The sequence below is a fragment of the Heptranchias perlo genome, chromosome 26 (genome assembly GCF_035084215.1).
Source record: "Heptranchias perlo isolate sHepPer1 chromosome 26, sHepPer1.hap1, whole genome shotgun sequence".
NCBI classification, from domain to species: Eukaryota; Metazoa; Chordata; class Chondrichthyes; order Hexanchiformes; family Hexanchidae; genus Heptranchias; species Heptranchias perlo.
The window spans coordinates 24086735-24098940 of NC_090350.1; the positions used below are offsets into that span (position 1 = coordinate 24086735).

The following is a 12206-nucleotide window of genomic DNA, read 5'->3' on the forward strand; positions in this document are numbered from 1 at the left end:
AGGATGCTTGTTTCACCAACTGCCACATAATAAACATTGATCCTATTTTGGTCACAGATTAGGAACTAAATTAGAATATTGATCGAGAAATGGATTAAAATCAAGGTGGGGGGGCGGGGAAGGGGCAGAGATGGATGCACAATGTGTTACAACCACTGTCGTCTGATTTGGGCTCAAATTTCGACCAGAGTGAAGGACAAAAGTCTGTTCAACCTGATGGAGGTCATAGTCCTTTGAGAAATACATTTGAACAGTCTTATTCAAGTAGGTTCACAAAACAAATTACATACAACTTACAGCACAGAAAAAGGGTATTCAGCCCAACAGGTCTAGTCAGTGCTTATGCTCCACATGAGCCTCCTCCCACCCCCTCAGCAGAGCATTCTGTTCCTTTCTCCTTCGTGTACTTATTTAGCTTCCCCTTAAATACATCGATGCGATTTGCCTCAACTGCTCCATGTGGTAGCAAGTTGCATATTCTGACCACTCTTTGGGGAAAGAACCTTCTCCTGAATTCCTTATTGGATTTATTAGTGACTATCTTAAATTTATGACCTAGTTTTGGAATTCTCACAACTGGAAACATCATCTCTACGTCGACCCGGTCAAACCCCTTCATAATTTTAAAGATCTCTTATAAGATCACCCCACAACCTTTTTTCTGGAGAAGAGATCCAGCCTGTTCAGTCTTTCATGATAGTTGTAACCTCAGTTCTGGCATCATCCTTGTAAATATTTTTTGTACCTTCTCCAGTACCTCTACTTTCTTTTAACACACTCACTTACTCATTCAGATACCTTGCTCTTATTTGAATAAAATACAGCAATCTTGTGCTTTATTCGAAGTGGGAATGCTTGACAGGGATACTGGATAAATATTACATTTGCTACGTTAACACTTAGTATGATAATTTGTCAAAAAATAACTGAAAAATAGTAAGTATTTCTATTTAAAGCATAGGACTTCAGTTTTCAAGAAGGGTCTTTTAAAACCCAGCACAATGTATTAACCATTTTCAGCAGGCTTCACAGGAACTCCTACGTACTCAATATCAATTGGGTGCATTCCACTTCACCTTATAGTTTCACAGAATGTGACTCCTGGCCTCTAAGAGTACTTCAGCAACGATTGTTTTTAACTAATGAAATCTGTTATCCATTTATGTGAACCATTGTTTTGGGTTAAGCAGTTCATACTGATAGCACTTCTGTAATATTTGACTTGTAATGTGCAAAGTTAGAAAGACCGGTTAGCCTAACATCAGTAGTAGAGAAAATGCTTGAGTCTATTATAAAGGATGTGATAACAGGGCACTTAAAAAATATCAACGGGATTAGATGAAGTCAACATGGATTTATGAAAGGGAAACCATGTTTGACAAACCTACTGGAGTTTTTTGAGGATGTAACTGGTAGAATAGATAAGGAAGAACTAGTGGATGTGGTTTATTTGGATTTTCAGAAGGCCTTTGATAAAGTCCCACATAAGAGGTTAGTGTGCAAAATTAAAGCACATGGGATTGGGGGCAATATATTGGCATGGATTGAAAATTAGTTAACAGACAGGAAAGAGAGTAGAAATAAATGGGTCTTTTTCGGGGTGGCAGGAAGTGACTAGTGGGGTACCGCAGGGATCAGCGCTTGTGCCCCAGCTATTCACAATATATATCAATGATTTGGATGAGGGAACCAAATGTAATATTTCCAAGTTTGCCGACGACACAAAACTCCTATTTTCTATGTAATTAGTTAATATCTTATTTAAGGCCAATTCCATCCATGACATTTTGCAGGAAAAGGATTTCCATTGCTGAGTTAAGGATTTATGTAGTATTGTGCCTGTTTATTTTTGGTGGCCAAGACATGGAATCAATTTGCTGATGAGATTTACAAACTGATTATTCACCCACAAGCAGTTTGGAATGATGAACAATGGTCAGAATTGATTTTGTACCAATATGTGCAGATATAAGCCTGCATCCCATACACCTCAGTAAATCATGATCCAGAATATTTATAGAACATCACTTCTTATATTGTGTTTTTGTCAATAAAAAAGATGTTTTCCCTTTACTTGGAGCACCTATCACAGCCTAGCAAATGGATAAATGAGGAAGTAGTTACAATACAGGATGTATGCTTTCAAAACACACAAAGTGTGCTTCTTAAAAAAAAAAATCACTTCTGAACAGCTGTTGAAATGTGACTATAGTACTGGACTTTGAGAGACTGCTGTAGCACTTGGTCCAGTATTTCAGACAAATAACAGTAGTATATTTAACTACCGCAACTCAATAACACTAGGAAAACAATGAATGATTAACTGCTGCAAACATGTGAAAGAAAAATTGATTTTAATACTGCATTTCATACTTGTATGGGAGTTAAAAATGGTGACATACGTGCCATTGCACATGGGGCATTAAAAAGTTAAATGAAACCTTATCTGAATTGATTTGGCTTGCAAGGAGCAGTTTTGGTATTGTAAATAGAGATGGAGATATTGTCCAGAGATCAGTGGCCCAAAATGCTTGATCAAAGCTCTCTAGAGCCCACCAAAAATGTCAAGACTCAAAACTAAGCTATTAAACCCCATCGCATCCTTACCCAATGCCCGCTTTCCAACACACATCATTGGATAACAACCCTAAATAAGAAAGCAAGCATATCACTCTGAATCAGGAACCCTCCAGATCTGGCTCAGTATAGGATGTAGTGCATTTATACAATCAGCCAACAAAGGAACCCAGTTTAAGAAAGTACCTTGGGCTTTCCTGTTGGCTCAATGATACAAACTGTCAGGTGTGGTACTGAGCAACACAGACTGATCAGAGTTATCAGACAGGGTATTGGAGAGAGAGAAAATAAAACTCAACCACTATCACATAGATAGATATCAGGCGAGGGCATAATTGTAGTCTAACGTGACTCTCTTCCATATCCCCCACAAACTGAATAGCCCACTCAGACTCATGGTTCAGATTTACGCATGAAGGACAGCCACTGGGAGAGGTATCTATTCGACCAGTTACATCCTTTTTTTTTAGGATAGAACTGGTAGAACAGATAAGGGAGAACCAATGGATGTGGTTTATTTGGATTTTCAGAAGGCCTTTGATAAAGTCCCACATAAGAGGTTAGTGTGCAAAATACTTAGCACATGGGATTGGGGGTAACATACTTGCATGGATTGAAAATTGGTTAACAGATAGGAAACAGAGAGTAGGAATAAATGGGTCTTTTTCAGGGTGACAGGCATTGGTATTAAACTTAAATAAGGGCAATATTGGCTAAAGTGGACTGGGTAAACAGATTAGATGGCATGATGGTGGATAAGCAGTGGCAAACATTTAAAAAGATATTTTATGACTTGCAACAAAAATATATCCCTGTGAGGAGGAAAGACTCCACAAAAAGGGTGAACCAACCATGGCGAACGAAGGAAGTCAAGGATGGTATCAGGTTAAAAGAAAAAGCATACAATGTGGCAAAGATTACTGGTAAGCCCAAAGATTGGGAAAACTTTAAAAACCAGCAAAGGATGACTAAAAGAATAATATAGAGGGAGAAAATAAATTATGAGTAAACTAGCAAGAAATATAAAAACTGACAGTAAAAGCTTCTGCAAGTATATAAAAAGGAAGGTAGCTAAAGTAAACATTGGTCCCTTAGAGGATGAGACTGGGGAAATAATGGGGAACAAGGAAATGGCAGAGGAATTGAACAGATATTTTGTATCTGTCTTCACAGTAGAACGCACTAATAACATAACAATAAGAGTAGATAATCAAGGGGCAAAAGGGAGGGAGGAATTAAAAACAATCACTAGAGAAAAAGTACTAAGTAAACTAATGGGCCAAAAGGCTGACAAGTCCCCTGGACCTGATGGCTTGCATCCGAGGGTCTTAAAGGAAGTGGCTACAGAGATAGTGGATGCATTGGTTGTAATCTTCCAGAATTCACCAGATTCTGGAAAGGTCCCAGCGGATTGGAAAACAGCAAACGTATTCAAGAAGGGAGTGAGACAGAAAGCAGGTAACTGTAGACAAGTTAGCCTAACATCTGGCATTGGGAAAATGCTAGAATCCATTATTAAGGAAGTAGTAGCAGGACATTTTTGAATAGGGGTGTTACATTTGCGGTTTTCCAATCCGCTGGGACCTTTCCAGAATCTAGTGAATTCTAGAAGATTATAACCAATGCATCTACTTTCTGTCACCACTTCCTTTAAGACCCTCAGATGCAAGCTATCAGGTCCAGGGGACTTGTCAGCCTTTAGGCCTATTAGTTTAGTTAGTACTTTTTCTCTAGTGATAGCGATTGTTTTTAATTCCTCCTTCCCCTTTGCCCCTTGATTATCTACTATTATTGGTATGTTATTAGTGTCTTCTACTATGAAGACAGGTACAATCAAGGAGAGTCAACATGGTTTTATGAAGGGGAAATCATGTCTGACAAATTTATTAGAGTTCTGTGAGGAAGTTACGGGCAGGGTGGATGAAGGGGAACGAATGGATGCAGTATATTTGGATTTCCAAAAGGCATTCGATAAGGTGGCACATAAAAAGGTACTGCACAAGATAAGAGCTCATGGTGTTGGGGATAATATACTGGCATGGATAGAGGATTGGCTAACTAACAGAAAACAAAGAGTAAGGAAAAAAGCGTCATTTTCAAAATGGCAATCTGTAACTAGTGGGGTGCTGCTGGGATCGGTGCTGCGGCCTCAACTATTTACAATATATATCAATGACTTGGATGAAGGAACATAGTGTACTGTGGCCAAATTTGCTGATGATACAAAGATAGGTGGAAAAGCAAGTTGCGAGGAGGACACAGTGTCTGCAAAGGTTATGTGAATGGGCAAAAATTTGGCAGATGGAATATAATGTGGGAAAATATGAAGTCATCCACTTTGGGAGGAAAAATAATAAAGCAAAATATTATTTGAATGGAGAAATGCTACAAAATGCTGTGGTACAGAGGGATCTGGCTGTCCTCGTACATGAAACACAAAAAGTCAACATACAGGTGCAGCAGATAATCCGGAAGGCAAACGGAATATTGGCCTTTATGTCTAGGGGGATGGAGTATAAAAGCAGGGAAGTCATGCTGCAACTGTACAGGGTGCTGGTGAGACCACACCTGGAGTACTGCGTACAGTTCAGGTGCCCTTATTTAAGGAAGGACATACTTTCATTGGAGGCAGTTCAGAGAAGGTTCACTAGGTTGATTCTGGGTATGGAAGGGTTGTCTTTTGAGGAAAGATTGAACAGGTTGGGTCTATACTTATTAGAGTTTAGAAGAATGAGAGGAGATCTTATTGAAATATACAAGATTCTGAGGGGACTCGATAGGGTAGATGCTGAGAGGATGTTACCCCTCATGGGGGAATCTAAAACCAGGGGGCACAGTCAGAATAAGGAGTCGCCCGTTTAAGATGGAAATGATGAGGAATTTCTTCTCCCAGAGGGTCGTGAATCTTTGGAATTCTTTACCCCAAAGAGCTGCGGTGGCTGAGTCATTGAATACATTCAAGGCTGAGTTCGACAAATTTTTGATCAGCAAGGGAGCCAAAGGATATGGGGAAAAGGCGGGAAAGTGGAGTTGAGGTAAAAATCAGATCAGCCATGATCTTATTAAATGGCGGAGCAGACTCGAGGGGCCGAATGGCCTACTCCTGCTCTCTTATGGTCAGGCAGTGACTAGAGGGGTACCGCAGGGATCAATGCTAGAGTCCCAGCTATTCACAATATATATCAATGATTTGGATGAGGGAACCAAATGTAATATTTCCAAGTTTGCTGACGACACAAAACTAGGTGGGATCTTGATTTCGTGAGAAGGCTTCATGGCAATTTAGACAAGTTGAGTGAGTGGGCAAATATATGGCAGATGCAGTATAATATGGATAAATGTGAAGTTATCCACTTCAGAAGGAAAAACAGAAAGGCAGAGTATTATTTAAATGGTGATAGATTGGGGAATGTTGATGTACAAAGGGACCTGGATGTCCTTTGTACACCAGTCACTGAAAGCAAACATGCAGGTGCAGCAAGCAGTTAGGAAAGCAAATGGTATGTTGGCCTTCATTGCAAGAGGATTTGAGTACAGGAGCAAGGATGTCTTACTGCAGTTATACAAGGCCTTGGTGAGACCACACTGAGTAGTGTGTGCAGTTTTGGTCTCCTTACCTAAGAAAGGATATACTTGGCATAGAGGGAGTGCAACGAAGGTTCACCAGACTGATTCCGGGGATGGCAGAACTGTCGTATGAGGAGATATTGGGTCGACTCGGCCTGTATTCACTCGAGTTTAGAAGAATGAGGGGCGATCTCATTGAAACATATAAAATTCTGACAAGGCTAAACAGACTGGATGCAGGAAGGATGTTCCCCCTGGCTGGTGGGGTCCAGAACGAGGGGTCACAGTCTCAGGATACGGGGTAGGACATTTAGGACTGAGATGAGGAGAAATTTCTTCACTCAGAGGATGGTGAGCCTGTGGAATTCTCGACTACAGAAGGCTGTGGAGGCCAAGTCACTAAATATATAGAAGGAGCCAGATAGATTTCTAAACACAAAAGGCATCAAGGGGTATGGGGAGAGAGTGAGAATAAGATATTGAGGTAGAGGATCAGCCGAATGGCCTACTCCTGCCCCTACTTTCTATGTACTGGCTAGTTTGGGGCACCTGTGGAATTCAACAACCACATCAGCTACCATCCGTGAGAGGAGCAAACAGTCAGTGGAGCACAACATAAGTATTCAAGAGTTTAAAGAAATCTACCTACTTAAATAAATATAAATGTGAAACAGTTTTCTAACCATTGCATTCAATCCTGTTAAGAGCCTGTCCCTTAAATCGTATAATGCTGGCAAACCAATTACGCACTGTTATGTTGCAGTTCTATTTTCTAGAAGTTACAAAACATTAAAAGGAATGTCAGATAATCTTAATTGAAAATTAAACGCTTCCGAAATTATGCAACAAAAGTATCCAACAAAAAATATTAACATTGTAAACAGCAGCAGTAAATGCCACCAATTATTGACCGTGGTTAGACTTGGGAGGGAAAATGCGAGATATAAAAGAGGGTTGTTTAAGAGCATGCAGCACCCTAACTACCTGCTGAGGGAGTAAACCGCCATCTGCCATCCTTACATTAAGACAATCTTGTGTTAACCTAAATCAACCCCGCCAAAAAACTGCGCGCAAAAGTATGTATTATAGAGATCAAACATACAGCGAAAAAGATAATCTGTGGTTAGTGCAGTTACGAACAGGGGCAGCTATTCAATTAACGATACAAAAGTCTAACTGTAGCAACTGACACATTTAAAACCCTCCAGAAAGAAAAACCAAACAGGTGACAGGCCTGAAAACACCAACAGCCACAATACTGTTCACTTTTATGATTATTTTTAACTCTCAGGATGTAGTGGGCCGATCCAACAACTTTCAAATAAACACCTCACAAGCGTTAACTGCAGTAACAATCCACACTGAATCCCATTGCAGGAGACTGTGGAGGACAGGCGAGCTCGCCGGCGCGCCAACCGGCCCAGCTGCCCATCTCCATTTTGCTCCGTTCTTACCTCCCTGTGTGACTGCGGCTCCGACACAGACATTACGGACAAATTAATGAAAACACGTTTTAAAAAGCGTCAGATCCGAAATGCCGTCGGCCTGAGACGCTGCACAAACTTAAATCACTTAATTGCGGCACTTAAAATAAAACGGCTTCATTCGCCATCTCGCGAGCTCAAACGCAGCAGCGGGAAAGTTGCTGCAACCGGGGCCGATCATTATTCAATTCGGCCTTCCCGCGCAGCCGCACAGCGCATGCGCCACACTCTGATGCCACGCCCGTCGCGACCGTGATTGGTGTCGGAGATTAAGGTCCCGCCCCTTCTCTGCCATAAATGGCATCCAAGGGCGAGACCCCGCCCCGGAGGTCGCTTGCTTTGAAAGATCCGGACGTCAAACGAGAAACTCCGCCCCTTTCCGGGATGATTGGCGTGTGGAGAGCGCTGGACGGCAGCTGGCGGACAGAAGTGCATAGGCGCATGCGCTGGGTGCTTTCCTCCCTATTCGTTGCAGCAGTATATTTGAACTGGACCTTTTTTGCTTGACCTGTAGGGGTGATATTAAATTGCCCCAATGTCACCAAACGGAAGCATAAGATCAATATGGCAAGTGTCCTTTGTGGAGCGCTATTAAATAGGCTCAAATAAATAAACATGCCCAATGGAGCAACAGAAATACATTTGAAAGAGGGACATATGTGCAGGAAAGGTTTTTCATCGATTGTGCCCCAAGATATGGCCTCACTTGGCTCAACGTAGCGCTCCTGGTCCCTACTGTCGGCGATCGGATCTCTCAATTGGGCTCACGTATCCTGGTGGGAGTCGAGTCCATTTGACACAGTAGAAACGCAAGGCAGGCGGGCGGGGTGGGGCTCAGAAGTTTTGCACAAGTATAATTTCCTTTTATAAATGTGTCAGCTGTGGCTCAGTGATAGGACTCTCAGCTCTGAGTCCGAAGGTTGAGTTTAAGTGCCACTCCAGAGACTTGAGCACATAATCTAGGCTGACACCAGTACAGTACCTAAAAGATACTATGGTACAATTTCAAAGGTCATTATCACAGCTGTTTGTGGGACCTTGCATGTGTGCTGCCACATTTGCTACATTACAACAGTGATTGCACTCCAAAAAATACTTAATTGGCTGTAAATTGCTTTGGGACACCCCATTTTGGGTCATGAAAGGCAACATAAATGCAAATCTTTCTTATATAGTCTATTCCTCTTAATTCAAAGTTACTTAATTTGACTTTAAGCACTTAAAAAGACAGCAAAGTCTTTTTAAAGTTACTTTTTTAATGCAAAAACACTTTGAGTAGTAGACTGTACAATGGTATCACCCATCAGCTAGATTGTATTAAGCATTAATACAACAATGGTATCTCGTCCCATGACAATTAGACCAATCTTAAACCACAATTTGCTTAGCAATTATGGGAACAAAGTGCCATATGTATCCAGCAGTGAGTTTGCAAACCTGCTCATCACCCACCCCACTAACATTAGAAGCACAACAGTAGCAAATGACACTTGTCTGAGAGGCTGATCACGGAAATAACATTTGAGATATTTGTTCTTGAATGTGGGTGACACTGGCAAGGCAATATTTATTGCCCATCCCTAGTTGCTCTGAGAGTCGACTGCATAGTATGGGACTGGAGTCACATACATGCCAGAGCGACAGGGTGGCAGGACCCTTCCCTAAAGAACGTTAGTGAACCAGATAGGTTTTTATGACAATCCGACACTTCCATGTTCATTTTTTGTGAGCCAACCCAGCTTTATTTGAAATATCATACTCCTTTAAAGATCCCCCTTAATTTGTTTAGCTCTAAGTCGAAGGTCTCTGGGGCTCTGAACTTCAGCGGTCTCCAAGCAACGATTACAGAATTTCATTGAAGAGGTTGGCGTCTATCTCAGTGTTACCATAACTTTGAAATGCCACATGTACAAGGTATGCATCTCAGAGGGTAAAAATTCAATTTTTTTAAACCAGCAACAGAGAAAGAAAATAAGGCAGAGTGAGAGACAGAGAAACCAATGGATGTACAAAGCAAACATAGAAAAGGGTGCCTTATACAAAGGGAAAGAGACTCAGACAAACACAGATAAAGATGGCAGGAAAAATGGATGTCGAAAGAGAGAAAGACAAAGGCAAATTGAAAGACGGAGCGAGACAGAAATAATTAGAGAGTGGAAAACAAGTTGCGAGAGTTACAGGAAAGGAGACATTTTTTGCCATGAGTTATGGCATGGGACTAATCTCTATTAAAAAGCAAATACTGTTTCAGTGAATTGTGTGCATATCATTATTTTGGAAACAAGTTGTTTTAATTCTGCTCAGTTGCCAGAATAGATTTTGTTTTTAAATTCTGGCACTGCAGAAAGATCCAGTATATTTTATGATATATTATGCAGTGCAAAAAGAATGCATGATCAAATGGACAATGGCACAAGAAACAAATTTAAGTCAGTGCTTCCCTCAACTTTATTGCTGCTTCCATTCTTTACATTAACAGCAAATGGCCAGTGGCAATATGTAGTCCTTAAAAGGTTAAACAAATGCAAGAGGCGCATTATTAAAACCACATTGCACTCTTGTTAAGTGGATAATTGATTTTCCACTTAGTTGGAAATATGGAACTTATATTAGAAAAGAGTTGTTTCATATTAAAAGAGGCCAATTTAGGGTGGCTTGACAGATTCCAGTATGATAATTATATAGACGCCAATCATAAAAGAATTTGTCATGCTATCCCACACTAGCCAATTTTAATATGAAACAGCAATTTTCTAAATTTAGATCTCTCCAACATTCTAGATTAGTGTGTAAATACCGTTGGGGGTGGGGGGGGAGGGGGAGGAGAACGGGACAGTTTAAACACTTAAGTGTAACATGGTTCTAATAGTAGTTAATGACTACTGCACCAACCTCATTAATTTACATGAACAATTCACACATTAGTACGCATGAATTTTGAAAATTTTATGCATTAACTTTTAAAATTCTTTAAGCTTCCTTTAAGCCATCCCTTAAAACCTGCATCCTTGACCAAGCTTTGACCTGTCCTAACATCTCATGTGGCTTGGTGTAAAATTTTGTTTGCTAACACTCCTATGAAGTATCTTGGAACATTTGACTACATTGAAAGTGCCATATAAATGCAAGTTGTTGTTGTTGCTTTGGTGAATTGTTGTAGGTGTCAGGGTAAGGGGTATTAATAGGAACTGAACACCACTTTCAAGCATCCATTACACACTCCGAGGTCAGTAATAACATGCACTGTCCTCTGCTCTGCCCCAACAATGTACCTTAAGTTTAGAAGTCAGTGTGATATTTTCACTTCTCATACCATCCATTCCTGAGGCTGCTTAGTGACATTGCCAACTTAGACTTCAAGAATGGCCATCTCAGCAAGATAGTAGAAAGCCAATAGCAGCTGTGGAACTGTTTGCAGTGAGCCACTAGTTTTAATGGAGGAGAAGAGCAATCTATAAGGGTGGAAATGGTGACCTTCTCCAAGGCCTTTACTAATTTACATATTTAAGCCAACTTCTGTGAGTGACTTCTGTTACGTGATCATAACATGGTCGAATTTCACATCCAGTTTGAAAGCGAGGATCTTGGGTCTGAAACTACTGTATTAAACTTAAATAAGGGCAATTACAAAGGAATGAGGGTGGAATTGGCTAAAGTGGACTGGGTAAACAGATTAGATGGTATGATGGTGGATAAGCAGTGGCAAATATTTCAAAAGATATTTTATGACTTGCAACAAAAATATATCCCTGTGAGGAGGAAAGACTCCACAAAAAGGGTGAACCAACCATGGCGAACGAAGGAATTCAAGGTTGGTATCAGGTTAAAAGAAAAAGCATACAACGTGGCAAAGATTACTGGTAAGCCCGAAGATTGGGAAAACTTTAAAAACCAGCAAAGAATGACTAAAAGAATAATAAAGAGGGAGAAAATAAATTATGAGAGTAAACTAGCAAGAAATATAAAAACTGGCAGTGAAAGCTTCTATAAGTATATAAAAAGGAAGAGGGAAGCCAAAGTAAACATTGGTCCCTTAGAGGTTGAGACTGGGGAAATAATGGAAAACAAGGAAATGGCAGAGGAATTGAACAGATATTTTGTATCTGTTTTCAAAGTGGAAGACACTAATAACATACCAATAATAGTAGATAATCAAGGGGCAAAGGGGAGGGAGGAATTACAAACAATCACTATCACTAGAGAAAAAGTACTAAGTAAACTAATGTCCAAAGGCTAACAAGTCCCCTGGACCTGATGACTTGCATCCGAGGCTCTTAAAGGAAGTGGCTACAGAGATAGTGGATGCATTGGTTGTAATCTTCCAGAATTCACTAGATTCTGGAAAGGTCCTAGCAGCTTCGAAAACCGCAAACGTATCACCCCTATTCAAGAAGGGAGTGAGACAGAAAGCAGGTAACTATAGACCAGTTAGCCTAACATCTACCATTGGGAAAATGCTGGAATCCATTATTAAGGAAGTCGTAGCAGGACATTTGGGGACTCATAAAACCATGTTGACGCTCCATGATTGTATTATGAAGGGGAAATCGTATCTGACAAATTTATTAGAATTCTTTG

General features: G+C 40.5%; 1 protein-coding gene across 2 annotated transcripts in view; it reads right to left on the reverse strand.

Annotated features, from left to right (window-relative positions):
- LOC137342574 (claspin) overlaps positions 1 to 7785 on the reverse strand; it is a 43418-nt gene extending 35633 nt beyond the window's left edge. For both annotated transcript variants that reach the window (XM_068006544.1, XM_068006543.1), the window contains exon 1: positions 7599 to 7785. In XM_068006544.1, coding sequence (XP_067862645.1) covers positions 7599 to 7631 — 33 coding nt within the window. In that variant the 5' untranslated portion in view covers positions 7632 to 7785. The remainder of the gene's footprint in view (positions 1 to 7598) is intronic.
- Between the last annotated feature and the right edge of the window lie 4421 nt (positions 7786 to 12206).